The following is a 17,653-nucleotide window of genomic DNA, read 5'->3' on the forward strand; positions in this document are numbered from 1 at the left end:
ATATTAGTTGCATGAACCAGGGAGTTAGTGGAGTAGGCTATCTTGCCAATGTGTGGGTCTAGCTCTGACTATAAACACTGTGGCTCAATCATACCCATGGGTGTTAGGGGAATAATTCTGGAGGGGAGAGGGAGAGAGAGAACTGAAGGGGTGAGGCTACCCAGATTCTCACATTCAGAACTGTAGCCTTCTCCTCTCTCAAGGTGCTTAACCTCCCTGTCCCACTCCAACTCTTCTCATTCGGTGAGGCTTTGTGATTTGGTGGAGATTCAGAGCCCTGTACAACAGCTTAGAAACTGTCAGGAAAACTCAGCCAGAGGAGAAGGGAGGTATGGAGTGTGTGTGTGTGTGCGTGTGTGTGTGTGTACGCGTATGTGCATATGTATGTAAGAAAGTAAGTGAATGAATGAGTACATACCAGCTTGAGCTGGTAGACCAGTAGGCCAGGGGAAGACAAAAAAAAAAAAAAAAAAAAAAAAAAAAAAAAAAAAAGCTTCTCAGAAAATACACTGGGTTTCTCTGCGTGGTTGGACAATGACAAGTCTATGTGCATACGTCCATTGTAGATGGCCAAAATGTTAGAGGGAAGGGAATCTTAAGGTAACATACTCTAATACTCCCTTTAAGAGTGAGGTCAATTCTCTGAGTATATCCAGGAGTATCTGTGTCTCTTGATCGTTATTCATCTCCCTACCTGTATCTCTCAAAACTAGTAATTTTTTTAAGGCCTAGAACAAATCCTATCTCCTCTAGGAAGTATTCTTGATCACTGTAGTCCACGCTAAGTGGCATTTGGGGCTTATCATGCAATATTTGTGTTACTTTCTCTTTTATCCATGTCAGTCTAGCTAGATGGTAAATTTTTGGAAGGTAAGGGCTTCAACTTTTCTTCTCTCCAAGGACTGGGTTCAGCACATGGTAGGTGCTTAAAATAAACACCTATTGATTGAATTTGCAGGCCTGTTTATATATTATTAGGTATGTTTGTTTTGAGTCTGCATTTGTACATGCCTTCCATATACAGTGAATGGGAAGAGCACTGTTTTCAGGGTCTTAAGTTTGATCATGACTCCCAGTTTTGGGACACTCTGGTCACCTGGGTGGGCAAGTCACTTAACATCTTTGTGTCTTTTTCCTCATCTGTAAAAAGGGAATAATGATATTTACATGGAGACCACTTTGCAAACCTTAAAACACTAAATAAATGTCTGCTGTTATTAAAACTTACCAAGAGTCAGACGAGCTGGGTATGCCTACCCACTCTGACACTTGTATAAGCTGTCAGATCTCTCCAAATCCTATCCCTTTTTTAAACTCGAGTCTCCATCCTCTGACAAGTGGGAAAGGCCGTGCTGGCTCAGGAGATACCATTGTTAAATTTTCAGTGTGAGCATTTACACCTCGGATATTTGGACTTGGTCGACTGTCTAGACCTGAAGAAATTGATAGAAAAAATAATGTGGAAGCTTTAAAAATGTGTTGTGCTCATATCCCCGCCCCCCCCCCCCAGCCGGTTGTTAAATATTTGCCAGTACATTCTTGCAAAGAGGTCATCATCCTTGCACCATCTACTACTACCCGCGGTAGGGAAAGCGCTCGGCCAACGCTAGAGCGCTAGGGACAGGCAAGCTATTATTAGCTGTACATACCTAACTCTGCCTCCGAGGGCGAGTAGGGCGTGTGTCTCATTCAGGAGGCGGGGCCTAGCTTTTAAGGGGCAGGGGGCGGGGCTTCGGGGAACATGCGGAGAGTCGGCACTCCATTGGGTGTGTCGCCAAGAGGCGGGGCTTTGCCTCCCGCGGCGCTGTCCCGCTCCCCAGCCTCCCTCCCCGCTGCTGCTCAGTCTGGCTCCGGCGCCGCCCTCAGCGGACGCTCGCGCTCGCCTGTCTGCTGACCCGCAGCCCCTCCGCCCGCGGCTCTCTGTCCGAACCCCGTCAGCCCCCGGGTGCCGGGGGTGGGGATGTGTTGAGAGGAACCGGCTCAGCTCCGCCTGTCCGGGGAAGGAGAGGCATGACCCTTCCTCGAGGTGCTGCCGCCGCCGCCACCTGCCGCCCCCGGGACTAGCCGCCCCCGCTGCACTCGTCCGTCGCAGCCCCTGTCTGCCTCCAGCCTCCAGTCTCCAGCCTCCAGCCTCCGCCCGCAGCGGAGTCCGGCCCTGCGCCGCCGGCCTCAGCATGTCCCTCTCCTCCAGAGGTAGGTGCAAGGCCTCCTGCCGCTCCCTGGCTGCGCGGGCTTTGCGCTCTCGGACCTCCCTCGGCCCCGCTTACCGCCGGCTCACTTGCACCCCTCCGTCCCCACCCCGGTCCCCCCAAGCGGACCTCGGGTTCTCTGTCCAGTCCCTCGGCACTCCTGGCTTTTACTTCTGCAGAGAGCTCCCCTTGTCTCTCCCTTCCCTTCCTTCCTGCTACCCTGAACCCTCCCCCACCTTCTTCATAGCTGCAAACTTATCTGGAAATTACAATAAGTCTGTTCCTCCTGCTCCCCCCCACCCCTCTCCTTCCTTTGCTCCTCAATTTGCGTTGAGCCCCTCCTGTCTTTTCCAGGCCTCTGCGCTCTGGTTGCCGTACCTCCCTTCCAAGCTTGGGTTGGGGAGAGTAACCTATCTTATCTATTCAATTCCACATAATCAAGCCTTTATCAATTAAACCTTGGTCGCGCCCTGGGAAGTGTGCAATTGCACAGTCCCTCAATTTCTTGAATTGTATTGGGAGAAGCAACGAGTTAGGGGGTGTTGGGGAGCATTTTTTGGTGTTCCTGGCTCTTGGGATCCTTCTCATCAAGAGCTCGGCTGCCTTGCATTGCTCCCTGGCTGGCAGACGCTTTCTGGGAAGGGTAAGGACTGTTCTGTTCTCCCCCACCCCCTCCTGGCTCCTTCCTGGAAATTTAGAAAAGGCAGTAGCAACAGAGAAGGATTTGTCATTCTGAGGGGAACTCAGGCCTGTGGGAGAAGCAAGGGAAGGGGCTAGAAGAGAGGAAAGGGGGTTATTTTGTGGTAAGGGAAAATGATGATTTGGCATGTCAGTAACTTGTATGAATGTTGAGTCTCTAAGTAATTCCTAACCTGACAGAACAGTAGATTAATGTGTCCTTGCTGACAGGTTTTTCTTTCCTCAATTCACTCACTGTAGCTTGGGAATTAGAGAGACAGGGGGCTGTTGGATGAGACCTGTTGCAGAGTGGCAGCTTTGCCCAGCGGTTTGTAAGCCCACTAGCCCAGTAAATTAGGATATCGGGGAGACAGCAACAAGTACCTATTTGGGCTTGCTTCCTGAAGATTGCGAAAAGGGGGGAAGCCCTGGCAAGCAGGTTTCTCATTTGATCTTTCGTTGGAAAATACACAGCAGGGGAAAATATGCACCGTAGTCTGTGTTGGTCATCAGTCGGGTGGGATGAATGTGTCATCATTTAGATTTCTGCCACCTTAGGTTTCTGTGACTTGAGCACTGAAGTATGGATTGGCTAGGGGCTGTACATTATTGAGGTCAGCAAGATTTTAAAGTGTAATTACATCTTACATAAATGGGGATGCCAGATACCTGACCGTTGCCCAACTGTTACATGAGTAACAATCGAAATACTCAGTGAAGGAGCATGAAAGAGCCAGCACGTGTGCAAGAGAATAACATGCTTCTCATAGTTCTGAAGGTATTTCCAAGATGTTAAATAAGAGACTTCTCAGAACATTCTTTGTAAGTGGTCATTGGACGAACGAATGAATTTATTTCATAGAAGGGAAGCTTTATAGCGTAGATCATCTTCATAACCCAGCTGGGGTTCAAGACTTTTGTAATTAGGGTTTGATGAGAGCAACTGGCTTTAAATGATGATTACGGTTGCCTAGGGAGAGAAGTAAACATGTTATGATGTTTGGTGTCTTCAAAAAAGAGAGAGAGAAAGAGATGATTTAATACCTGGTTGTCCCAAGAGCATGTTTAGGAGACCGGGACTCTTGCTTTGTCCATCACTAAGGTATTATAAACAGGTTACTCTGTCTGGAGAGAAAATTAACTCTGGCACTCCTACTGATGTGCTAAGCTTTTCAAGGGATCATTTGAAGGAGCCCAAGTTAATCTCTCATACCGATCTTACTTTGGCTTTGTTCTTTTCCTGTCTAATAAAAAGCTCTAAGACGTTAGGTCTGAGCAGAGCTACCTTTTCCTGACATAAGAGTGTGTGTCATCAGTTTGAACCTATGAATGGCACTGTGACCTCTTCCCATTCTTACCCCCAGTGGGAATTGATTCTAGACCAGTTCTTTGGCAACTCTTCACGGATGGGAGGGATGCAAAAGAGCAGCAAAATAAACCTTGAAACAGGCTGCTGCACAGCTGGCTTTCCAATTCTGCTTTGGGAGTGTGGAGCTCCCCACTCTGTGGACTCCAAGGAATTTGAACAAAATAGGGAGTGGTTGTCGCCTGACCTTAAGGCTTTTCTTTGGTTTTAAGTCACTGAGTTTCCTCCTTTGCAACTCCTGATGGGGCACACCTTTTTTTTTTTGGAGGGGGGAGAGGTAGCTCTGTGGGGTTAAGTGCATTTTGAAAGTTTCATGCAAAAGTTCAGCCCAGCCTGCTTAGCAACTGTATTTTATGATCTGGTTTGTTTGATACTCTTTCTCTTTAAATGTTGCACCTTTAGTGGTCAAGTCGAGAGCTGTTGTATTTGCAAAAGATAAAATCTCTGTCACAGTTTAGCAGATTTGTATGTTCCTTCCGAGAGTGTGGCCCTGGGAGAGGATTGCCTCACCCAAGACTGTTATCACCTTCAAGTCAAATACATAAGGTTAAAATAAAACCTTCAGGGGGAAAAAAATCTCCCTCCACGTCCTCCTGTGAGAGCTCTTTTTGAGTGACCTGAACCTGTTTCTGAATTTCTGGGCTGATGACCAGCAGGCTTACCACTTTAACCCTTTTTTTTTTTTTTTTTTTTTTTTGCCTTGGGCTCTGCCTGACATAAGAGTGTGTCACGGACCCGGAACTATATGGCATTTCAACTCTGCTGCTTTTTTTTCCCTTGATGGCAGCTAAGGAGTGCAGAATTGAGTGGTGGAGGTAACAGTGAGGGGGACTTCCCCCTCCCTTTGAGTGACGCACAGGAAGCCCTATATCAGGGTGCCTGTGACTTGGGGTTTTCATTGAGCAGAGTTCTTAAACTGCTTTTTTTTTTTCAAGTGGGAAAGAGTGGACTCCAGCTTCCTGTGTAGCCAAGGTATGAATCAGCAGCAATAAAATGCTACTGAATGGGGTTGCTGACTCACAGGCAGAACATGCATGTTGGAACCAGCCTCTTGACACAACAGGGTTGGATTGGCTGCTTAAAAGGGCGATGTTTCATCCCTCCCGGCCCCTCACCCCCACTTCCCCATAGATTCCCTTTCTAGGACTCTTGTTTCCTGGCTCCATCTGACTAGAGCTCTGCTTTCCACTTGAGCAGGCTCTCCCTTCCCATTTCAATAATCCTGATGCCATCCAGTAGTCCAGGAAGTCGTCTTCTGTGGGCTGAGCCTCTGCCTTCTTTGGAGGAGCTTCCCCGAATTGAACTGAAAAGAGTGATTGCTGGTTTCATCTTGCACATGTTCCCCTCATTTGGGCAGAAAACAGTGACATCCTTACCTCACTCTGTCCCAAGACATTCCAGCTAGTGTGTGGTCCTTCACTCCCCAGATCAACTGATTACTAATATGTATTTGCACAGCCAATGTTTTTTAGCTCAGAAGCCTTCTGTAAGTGCAGAAGAATGATGATGAAATATCTTCCCATTAGGTCATCTTCATGGCATCGAAGTTCAGCTAGTCCAGCTTCCTTATTTTACAGATGAGGGAAATGAAGCCCTGAGAAGTTAATGAACTTGCCTATGGTGTGCAATAGGTAGCAGAACTGGGATTTGAACCCATGTCCCCTGACTGTGTTGTTATCACTGCACCACACTGTCTTTTCCCAAGTGCATAAGAAAAATAATTTAGGATTTCATAACCTAAGTCTTTTTGGGCTGTGGACAGATTCCATCAAAAGTAACTCCTAAAGGGATTGTTTTTAGGATTTCTGCTTTTCTCCCCTGATCCCCAAACTCCAGGCATGCAGTCCTGTGGTCTAAATCTTTGTGTCTGATTACTTCAGTCTTGGATGAGCTATTGCTATGTATGGATGTGGAAACCTTTGCTTTAACACAAGGTTTGTTAAGGCAGAAGGGCCGCCTTCTGCTTTGCCTTTATTGAGATAACTAGGTTATACAAGCTAGGGCAGTGTTACATGGGAGTGAATGAGGGAAAGGGAAGGGACCCAAGTAAAGCCAAGGAAGCAAAGAATGCAGGTACACAGAACCTCCCTTTGTGCCTGGGAGGCCTCTCCCACTGGGCCACCACTGTCCCCTGACCTTGTCTATTTAAGTCAGACTTAAATCTGTTCTTGAAGTTTCCTGTTACCAACTCCTTCCTCTTTGCTCTTTACTAGCAGTAATCATAGAAACCCCCCCCCCCAAAAGCAACAGTATAAAAGGAGGATGTGAACATGACCAAGGGGAGGGTGGCACAGAGGTGCAGGCCCTTTTAAAAGCCCCACTGTGAACTAGACAATAACCGGCAAGTTCTTGACTTTATCTCATTGGTAGACATCTTTCTTCGGAAAGCTTCAGTCCCTAGTGCTGCTGTGGTCAGTCATGTCTACTTGTGTCTTGAGCTTTTGATTCCTGATGGGAGGCGCTGTATCATTTCCAGATTACAGTGCTTTTGGCTGAGTTGAGCTCCAACAACTTTTCCCCATCTCTCATTGAGTTCTTTCCATTCCAGATGCCAGTTCACACTGAGACTGTTCGGTTAGTCTCCTGACTCCCCAGATGTCTGTGCTCCTGGATGCTATTAGATAGGGATTCCTAAAACACCACTTCTTTCATGTTATGCCCCTCCTGTGGACCCCATTGCTTATGGGAGAAAGTCCAAACTCTGAACATTCAGGACTCTCCATTGTCAGTCAGCTGACATACACATTTGGTATATAGTAGATTTGAAGTGAGGAGACCTGGGTTAAGATCTTAGCCCTGTTACTTTGGACAAGTCCCTTCATGTTTCTGGGCCTCAGTTTCCTCATTTGTCAAGTGAAGGATTTGGATTAGATAATCCAAAGTCTATTATTATATTAAGGCCCCACTGTTTAGTCAGCAAATCACAGTGTGGTTCTGCTCTGTCTTTTTGCCAGCTGTTTCCCAGACCAAGTCTTATTCCAACCGGGCTGGGTTTCCTCACTGCACCCCAAACACACCATGCTCATTTCTTCCTCCATGCCTTTGCTCATGCTGTTTGCCCCACTGGGCTTGCCTCTTTTCCTTTTCTTTGATCAGCAAGTCCTAGACTTATCTTTGAAATCTTACCTTCCCCATGAAGCTATCCCTGACCTTCAAATCCCACTGGGATGGCACCCTTCTTCTCTGAACTCCTATAGTCCTTCCTGAAGCTAAGGCTTGGATTTGGTTCAGTAATGGGTCCTGCTAATCATGGGACTTGGCCATGCTCATTCTGCATTTAATCCTACACTGCTCTGAGTTGTTGTTTAACTGGTGTGTGTGTCTTGTCCTTAAGTCTGGTGTAATCTTCTAGAGGGCAAAGGCCACATAGTATACTTTGTAACCCATAGCAGAGAGTTACATACAGGGCATAGGGATGGCACAGTTCATGCCCTTGGCAGCCCTTGTCAGAGTCTAACCTAGTTGGTTGCTCCCAGTTGGCTTGGTGCATCTGGTTGTGAAGATCAAAGTCCAGGATTGGGTTAATTTGATGCCCTCCCCTCTTCCACTCACCCCCTCCTTTTCCTGCTCTTGGAATCTTTTTGCTTAGGTTACTGTGAGGGGGAAGAATTTGCATTTGGATCATAGATCTTATTATAGAATTGTAGATTTCAGAAGCTCATGGAGTTTAACCACACCAAATTGCAGATCTCTTTCTGATTTGTGTTGTATCCCCCTAATAGAATGCAAGTTTTTTGAAGGCATTTTTTTTTTTTGCATTTGTGCACAGTGACTGGTACATAGGACTTATTAAATGTGTGTCAGTGGAGAGATTGACTCAGAGAAATTAACTTGCTCCAGGCTGCATAGGGAATAAGTAACACAGCAAGGATTTGAATCTACAACCTTTGACTCCAAATTCAGTGCTTTCTTTTCTTTTTGGGGGACAGTTGGGGTTAAGTGACTTGCCCAGGGTCACACAGCTAGTAAGTGTCTGAGACTGCATTTGAACTCAGGGCCTCCTGACTCCAAGACCAGTGCTCTCTATCCATTGTACCGCCTTGCTGTCCCAAATTCAGTGCTTTCAAGTGTACCATGCCTTCCTTTAAGATGGTCTGTTTTACTGATGCTCCGTCCCCAGGTGCCAAGTGCATTTTTAGCTTTGGAGTCTGTCTCTCTGTCTCTCTTTTGGTGAGCACAGTTATGTTCTCAAGGGCCAAGGACCTCCAACCGCTATTTTTTTTTTTTTTGCCATAGGACTCCTTCAGTATGAGTTTCTGCTTTTTCTCCTCTTGGTGGTTTTCCCCAGGTAGGTTTTCATTCAGCCTGCAGGATATGATATTGTGTATGGAATCTTAGCTGCTCCCCCCCCCCAGAAGCCTGTGAAACTTGTCACTGCAGAGCCCCCAGTCACCAAATAGACCAATTCAAACATTATTTTTATGTGTCACTTTGCTTCTTGAGATGCTACAGCTATAAGCTGTCACAGGAGCCAGCATCCTGGAGCCCAAGTATAAAAGCAACATATGTAGGCTTCTGTGGTACAAAGACTGGTTGTTGCCTTCTACTCACCCCCAGCCTTTGTGACAGTTTCCCCAGTTTTGCTGTTTGAGAGGGTTGACAGGAGATCTTTGGTCATAGGCTCTCAGGAGAAGAGCAGGTGTTGTTAGCTTGATGCCCCCTTTTTAGAAAGATACTTGACCCTTGGCCAGGGGCATCACACCAAAATATCAGACTCACAGAATTGGAGTTGGAAGGGGATTTCTTGATTGGGGTACCATGGATAGATTTCAGAGAGAGAGTCCATGAATTTGGATGGGGAAAAATGACATCTTTATTTCAATATAATTGGTTTCCTTTGTTTTATACATTTAAAGACTTTCTTCTGAGAAGGGATCCATAGGCGTCACCAGACTGATAGAGGGGTACGTGAGTTAAAAAGATGAAGAATTCCCAATGTGGACCAACCTCTAACTAATCTCCTTTGCACTTTTGCCATTCATGCTCTGCTTGAAGACCTCCGTTGAAGAGGAGCTCACTACTGCCTAAGGCAGTTCTAATTGTTCAAAAATGTTGCCTTATGTAGAGATGAAAGTCAGCTCTGCCAATGTCTACCCACTGTTTGGATTTTGTCTTTAGGGGCCTAGCAAGATGAGTAAGATCTCTCTTGCTTCTGACAGCCTTTCAGGTAGTTAAAGACAGCAGTAACATCCTGCTTAAGTCATCTCTTTACTATGTTAGAGCTCTCTACTTCCTTCAACTGATTCCCATGTGATATAGCCTCCTGGTCTTTCATCATCTGGATGTATTCCACTTTGCAGGTGTCTTGTCTAAAACATGGCACCCAAAACTGACTCTAGGTGTGGCTTGACTGACAAAGATATAGGATAGGATAGGATAGGATAGGCATAGGCGCTCTCACTTCCTTTGATTGGCCATCTTCCGCTGTCTCTATTCATTTAGCCCAAGGCCACACACTAACTTATTTGATTGCATTATCACAATATTGACTCATATCAAGCTTCCAGGCTACTAACCTACCCCTACCTCCCCCCCAGATCTTTTTACATATATTATTTTGTCATACTGTTCTCCTCCCCATACATATTCAATTGGTTAACCTCATTTTTTGAACCTGTGCTTGGTTTTTACATTTATCCATCTTTGGTTTCCTTTGATTGGATTCATCTGTTACTCTAGCCTTCTGAGATCTATTTGGATCTTGATTCCCTTCCCACCTCCCCACCCCCATTCAACATTAACTATCCTTTCTAGTTTTGTGTCATCATGTAAGTTCGCCATCTATGCTTTTATACAAGTCATTGATAACAATGTTAAAGAGCAGAGGACCAAGGGCAGATTCCTGGGGCACTCCCTTGGCAGTCTTCCTTCCATAATGGAATCTATTGCCTTGGGAGGTGGTAAGTTCATGCTCACTTGGGGTCTCCAGGCAGAGATTGGATGACCACATGTCAGACATGTTATAGTTTTCACTGCAGGTTAAACTAATTGACTACCAAGCTCTCTTCCAATTCTAAATTCTGTAATATGTTGACATTGATTGTGATTTTTGGGGTTTTGGTCACTCAGCATAATTCAAAGCCACGTAACAGTGCTGTTATCTAACCTACATCTCTCCATCTTGTCCACGATGACATTGTGAGACCTTTCGTCAGCTTTCTTACTGAAATCCTGGTATGTGATATCTGTGGTATTTCCCTGATCTAGGCTGGTAAACATTAAAAAAAAAAGGGAATGAGCTTAGTCTGGCATGACCTGTTCTTTATGAACCCATGATGATGGCTTTTAAGTGATCAACACTCATCCTTCTGAGTACTCAGAAATGATTTTTTTAAATAAATAAAACACAGAATAGAATAGACAAATATTTACTATATCATGTATAATATATAAGCATATGATATAAATATCAGTATATATTATATAAATGTAACTGTATAAAATAAAATAATAGAATAAACAAGTATATAACATAATATACAAGTTTGTAAATATTTTAAATATGCACATATATATATATCTGTATGAAACTGACAATATATATGTCAGGATGAAACTGACAATAGAAATCACATGATTTGATCATTTGTATTGGTATTTTCATTGATAGGGCCTGGCACTGCGCTAAGTGCTGGGGATAGAAATATAAGCAAAAAGGACAGAGCCTAGTTTCAAAGAACTCATATATTCTGATGATATAACTTTTGGGATAGGGGAAGATAACGCTTAAAAGCAGGGATAAAGCAGGGATGGGAGAAGTACCTGCACTTGGGCTGTGGTTGTTGTTATTTGTCCAATGTGAAGGAGGTAGGGGAGTCTGGAGGGAGGAGGGATGGAAATGAACATGACCAGGGCACCTCATGAAATGGGCATGTAGATCAGGGATTGACCAGTCAAGAGTGAGTGCCTCAGGGTGGAGATGTCATAGAATCATAGCTCTAGACTAGAGCTAGAAGGGACCTAAGAGGCTATCTAGTTCAATCTCCTAATTTTATATATGAAGAAACTGAGGCCCAGAAATTAAATGACTTGCCTAAGATTACACAGATAGTAAGCATCAGAAGCAGAATTCGAACCCATGTCCTCTTCCCCGAGTCAGAGCTATTTCCACAAGGCATGCTATCACCAAGGGATTCTTTCAGTCCAGGAAGGATTTTATATTGGCAAAAATCATTGACTTCCCTTAGAATGAGTGTGAGATGGAGCTTAGTGTCAGGTCTAACCCTTGTCATTTTGTAGGTGAAAAGACTTGTCTGAGGTCATGAAGCTAGCTAAGTAATCCATGAAGGTAAGAGTCGAACTCAGCTATTGATTCATAGTCCATTATCTTTTCTTCTCACTTGTATCGGAAGCACATTATCAGGTGCTTCCCTCTAATGTCATTATGGACGATTTCCCAGCATGGCTTCTCCATTCAGCCAAGATCATGCGCGCACAGCTCACCAAGTCCCATGTCCCCAACCCCTTAACTCAGTTCTTCCTTCATCTTGGAATGCCCTTCTCCCTCCTTTTTTCTCTTCCACCAGTTCATGGAAGTCAACCAATCCAAAAGCTGACAAATACCGTTCATGATTCCCTTTAAGACCTCAAAGAAGCCTTTTTTTGACTAATTCTACTTAGGTTACTCTTACTCATCTCCCTACCTCACACACACACCTAGGCATCACTTATATTAACATGTCTTGCCCTTACTCATATGCCTGCTTTGCAAATGTTCCCTATTTGTATCATGCATGTACATTTTCTCTCCTTCACTACTGTACATCATAATTTCTTTGAGGACTGTTTGTTCTTTGGGCATATCCCACATAAGATCCTTAACTGGTTTTAAGGAAAGGGGATGTTTTTGAAACGATGTTGTAGGGACGGTCATCTCTTCAGGGAAAACACTGTCAGAGTTAGAAGTAAGCAGTTGGTCAGAGGATGTTACCATAGAGTTCATGATTCTGTGGTGGTGTTCAATTATAGTGGATTAGTGAGGTCATGAACCATTTTGAGCCAGGGTCTGAAAGGGCCTGGAGTAGGGCTTTGCACGAAGGTTCACAGAATCACACAGTGCCAGAGTTCAGGAGACATCAGAGATAACCCTGGAATCCTACTTCCCCACTGCAGTATCCCTGGCCAGTGGTCATCCAGCCCTTGCTCCAATGCTTTCCGTAATTGAGAGAGCTCCCTTTATCTAAGGCATTCCATTCCATTGTTCCACTGCTCTAAATATTAGGAGGCTTTGTCCTTTTACTGAGCTGAAATCTTTCTCCTTGGAACTTTTTCACATTCCCTAATCCTTGCATGATTTAAAAAAATGCTTCAAGCTTTTCTTTTATTCGATCTTAAGATTTTCTTGGGGCAGCTAGCTGATGCAGTGCATAGAGCCCGGGGCCTGGAATCAGGAGTTCCTGAGAACAAATCTAGCCTTAGCCACTTAGCTATGTGACTGGACAAGTCATTTCACCCTGTTTGTCTCAGTTTCCTCATCTGTTAAAGGAGCTGGAGAAGGAAATGACAGACCACTTCAGTGTATTTGCCGAGAAAACCCCAGATGGGTTGGACATGCCTGAAACAACTGAACAACAAAAAACAATCATTTTTGTAGCATTTCCATTTATTACTTAACTTTTTGAGTGTGTTATTTATTCAGTTTATTCAAGTTTATCTTGTTTGGTTTGTTTTTACATCTCTTTTGGTCCTGGTACGTTGGCAGATTCATTTATTTTACTCTGCATTTAAATTGAACTGTATTAGTTTTCTTTGCTCATTTTAAAATTTTGGTTGTTTTATTTTCTAGTGTTATTTTTCTCTGTCTCTCTCTTTCTCTCTGCCTCTGTCTGTCTCTGTCTCTTGTTTTAGGTTAATCTCATCTTTGTAACTTCTACCTCTTGCTCCTAGTTCTCCCTTGTTGCTGCCTAGAATTAACTCACTTCCTCTTCCAGGTGATAGTTCTTCATGTATTTGAAGACAAATTTCACATATTTGTCTCTGGAGTGGGGGGTGAGGACTGGGATCTTTTCCCCTCTGATTTAACAGCTTGACTTGTTTCATTCATCTGCTTTTTAAAATACAAATTTTCTTTCTTATTAGTAACTTAACAAACATGAACATTTCAATAAAAAAAGAACAGAAAAGAGAATAGGATATGAAACTGTAAGTCTCTGTAACATAGTTTGTTTTTTAAACTACATATATTAACTTTAACAGGTTAATAACTGCCCTGTTTATCTGTGTCCCTTTCTGACCTTCCTTTTGCTCTCTACTTTGTGTTTTAAAAAATATTTCATTGTATCCGGGTTGGGTTTTTTTTTTTTTGCATCTCTGTTACTGCCCATTAACTCTTCTCCTTCCCCACCCATAGAAGTCCTGTTTTGTAACAAATATATTCTTTTCTTTTGTTAATAGTGTTTTATTTTTTTCCAATTAATTGTCCAATGTAAAGATAGATTTCAACGTTAATTTTTATAAGATTTTGAATTACAAATTTTTCCCCTCCTTCCTCCCCAGGATGGCAAGCAATCTGATATAGGTCATACACGTGCAATTATTATAACAAGTTTATTCAAGCAAAACACTGGATATGTTTGAAAATGTATGTTTCATTCTGCACTTGGCGGTCCATCTCCTCTCTACTAAGAGGTGGGAAGCAGGCTTCCCTGGCTCTCTTCTGAAGACAGGACTGGTCACTCCTTCCGTCAGAGTTCTGAAGCCTTTTTCCTTGATAATATCATTCTTCACTTGTTTGTGTAAAGCGTGGTTTCCAGACTCTTCACTAGGGACCATCCTCTTTTCTCACTCCAGATTGTCAGTATCTCTCTTATGCTGATTTGCTCCTAAAGAGATGCCACATTCCATTTGTAGCCTGACCGGAAGAGTCTGGACAAATTCTCACCTACTTGTTTCTAGGTGTTATATTTCTCTTTATGCATAGGATCGAATCAGCTGTTTTTGGTAACCACATCATAGTGTTGACTCATTGAGCTTATTTTAAGTAAATAGCCCATTAAGGATGGAATTCCTGGATGGGAGCTTTGGGGATGGGTGCTAGAAAGGAATTCCTTTCCTTTTGTGCTTGTGTCTTTGAGATGCTGCTTTCCTTTATCCTATAATTCTGTCCTTCTGCTTTCTGTCCTGCCCCACCACTCCTTGCTGGGACCAGAGTTTTCCAGCATTCCATAACTCTGGGTTCTCAGATGGCCAGCATCCTGCAGCTTAACAAATTGGGGGCTGACTTACAGCCTGCCCAGGATTGACCAGAAGTGTGAGCCAGACATGCTAGGACTAGCCTTTTGAAGCGGGGGCCTTTGCAGCGGGGAACATGTTCTGCTTGGAACCATTGTCTGACAGAGACAAGATATTGTGTTGCACCTGCAGGCTTGGCTGGGCAGCTGCTTGATGGCTGATCAGAGTCTGGATGACTGCTCGCCCTGCAAAATGATATCCTGAGCTCCCAATTCAGATAGTGTGACTACAGCTCACCAAAGCTCAGTGACAGATGAGAGTCTGGCTGCTGCAGGAGGCACGGTTAGGAGTTCCATGTCTGGTAGCCCGTGCTCCTGGCCTGTCTTGGGATCAGAAAGAGTGAGGGTAGGACTACCCCTAGTGCCTTGGGCAAGATCTTAAGATCTTGTCAAGGAATGTTTTGCCTTCCCTTCTCTCCCACCATGGAAACCAGATGTTTGCCAAGAGTAGGACTTGGGACCTTCAGCAGAGCACCCTGTCCCATTCCTGGCTGCTTCCGGGAGCTTTCTTTAATGATTTACAGGGTGAGGCACACATATGGAAGGAGGTCATCTCAGTTGAAGGTGCCAAGTCGTGTTCTTGGCAAGAATCTGATCTCCCTCCCTTAAGTTAAGGAGCTGCCAAGGCCCCCGGGTATAGCCTTTGAAATCCCAGCTTTTTAAGCAAGAGAGTTTTTTCTCCAGGTAGGTGGGTTATTGGTGAGACCCAGGGCCTACATACAAGAAGAAATCAGTGGCTCGGGGCTTGGTAGCCAGATACCAGTTCCCAGCTTGAAACAGTAGGGATCAGGAACTCAGTGATCTCTCCTTAGAGGCACCATGTTTCCTGCTGGTTTCTGAGTTCTGGCGTGGTGCCATGGGCTGTTAGCTAGATGGTATGTGTGTGTGTGTGTGTGTGTGTGTGTGTGTGTGTGTGTGTGTGTGTGTAGGCGTGCATGCATATGGAGCATATGCAGGGGACACCTTTTATCCTGATGAGAGAATATTCTGCTGCATTCATGTTTTCAAGAGATTTGGAACTGAATGTTTTTCTTCCTTACAATTTTTTTTAAAGCAAAGTAATTGTTACTGATGTTTACTGTCAGTGTAACAAAGAAATACATAAAATATAAAAAGTGGCTTGATAAACTTATTAAGAGACTAAGAAGATAACATTTCTCGATTTGGCATAGGGTGGAATGTGAGATAGAGAGAAAATAGATTTTTTTTATAATTGGGGGAAAAAAATAATATTCCTTAAAGGTCCCAGGAAAGGGGTGGGCTGAAAGAAACCTCTCGTTCTTTTACGTGATAGTCAAACTATAGGAGCTTAGGTCCCTATAGAGAGAAGAAATAAAGGGAGGGGAGGTCAGATCTTTGCAAATAAAGATTTATTCTCTATTCCTTTCCTAAGGCAGGACCTGAATAGAGACAAATACAATAAGATCCAAACCGCTGGATTACTGGCTTTCATAAGGGGTGTATGGAAGGGCAGGTCATCCCCCGCCTCCTGCCCCTCTTTGCTGTTTTAGCCCATTGCTGGAGTTTTTACTCTGAAGCCCAGCAGTAGGGAATGAACAATGCCCTTCTTCCCTTGAAATGGGGAATTGGCCTCCCTGGTTTAAAATGAAAGGACAAAAGAACCAGGACTAGGTAGTTGTTGTTTGCTCTCTTTGAGTATGGTCCTTGGCAGTAATCCCACTGGGTGTGTGCTCTTGCTGGGTAGGTCCTCATTATGGGTTCTCTCCCAGCTCTTCTACCCCACAGGGTCCCGGATTAGATGAAAACATTTAAACAGACAAACAAGTAAATATATGGTGATGTATATGTATGCATTTGCCAGGTGGCCTTCTTTGTATATGTATGGGGGAAAGAGAGTGGTGAAAGTGTCATTCTGCCATGTGGGAGCCTTATAAAATCTAGGGGCCCTTTCTGCAAAAAGGGAAGTCAGGATTTCTCCAGAAATTTCTCTACCTCTTCTCTTCCCCCCTTCCCCCAGCCCTTCCCCATTACCTTTGGTTAGTGAGAAAGTTACTCACTGTTCTTGCTTAGTAAAGATATTCTATTTGGCTGGGGAATGCCCAGTCTACTAGGAGCTCAGTTTAGTACACATGTATGTATTTGGCAGATGGGCTTTGGGATGGCAGGGTTTTTGTTGTTGTTTTAATTAAAAAAAATTATTTTTTGGCAGGGAAGTTTTGTTTGTTTCAAAGAACCACATTTCTTGCAGCAGGTGTGTGACTCAGGCTGGGATGTGAGCATGTGTTGGTCAAAAGATGTTGCCTGGAAGACTCTATCCACATGAGTTTACCTTCCTGGGTTAAAAAAATAAAAGGTCGTTTTGTTTTTTAATGGTGAAAGGTGAGTAGGTTTAGTGTTATGCATTTATCTATGGTAGATAATTTTTGCCAGCCCTCAAAATCCACCCTTTTTGGGATGAAGACATTTGGAACATAGTGTACATTAGTTGTATACGTGCATAGGAATTGGGTTTGCCTCCAAAAACTCATTTGAAGCTATGTGGTGGAATGTCAGCCTGTGGGTCCAGGGAGCTGAGTCAGAGTGAGACTATGTAGGGACTCTCCTTTTTGCCCTCCTGTGGTTTAAGGGCTTAAGAAGCCCAGCTGGGTACCTGTATTGTGTTTCGCAAGGATACTAGCCACAAGATATGATGAGAAAATTGTAGATCCCCAAGAGTTGTTGTTTTTTTTTCTGAGGACCAGGTGTCTCCAATTGGTGGCATTAGAGCAAAGAGCTCCCCCTCCTCACCCAGTTTCTAAATCACAGTGGAAGGAGCAAGAAACCCCGGTATATGAATGAGGAGAAATGCGGGGGAAAGCAGAATTCAGCAGTTCAAAGTTACTTAGGCAAGAATCTCTTAGGATTCAGTATGCCTGCTGTGGTGGGTAAAACTCTGGCCTGTCGAAAGACCTTGGACAAACCATCAATGGTTTGTTTTCACAGAACAAATCCTTTTATTAAGGGGATTTGTTCTGTGAAGTTTGGATTCAGTCAAAGGAATGCACTTGAGGACCTAGACGGCCGCATGTGGCCTTGAGGCCACAGGTTCCCCATCCCTGAAACTTTCTGGACCTATAAAGTGCTTTCTCACCTTTAAGATGAGGTAGTTAGGTCCCTTCTCATTTCAAAGATTCTGCAATTGATTCCCATATCCTCTCTTTGGTATCTGCTTGGTGATCCCAAAATGTAAA

General features: G+C 44.1%; 1 protein-coding gene across 1 annotated transcript in view; it reads left to right on the top strand.

Annotated features, from left to right (window-relative positions):
* The first annotated feature begins 1,809 nt into the window (after positions 1–1,809).
* Positions 1,810–17,653, top strand: part of MAP2K3 (mitogen-activated protein kinase kinase 3) — a 73,658-nt gene continuing 57,814 nt past the window's right edge. The window contains exon 1 of the mRNA XM_036741159.1: positions 1,810–2,193. Coding sequence (XP_036597054.1) covers positions 2,175–2,193 — 19 coding nt within the window. The 5' untranslated portion in view covers positions 1,810–2,174. The remainder of the gene's footprint in view (positions 2,194–17,653) is intronic.

Source organism: Trichosurus vulpecula, chromosome 1 (assembly GCF_011100635.1).
Source record: "Trichosurus vulpecula isolate mTriVul1 chromosome 1, mTriVul1.pri, whole genome shotgun sequence".
NCBI lineage: Eukaryota > Metazoa > Chordata > Mammalia > Diprotodontia > Phalangeridae > Trichosurus > Trichosurus vulpecula.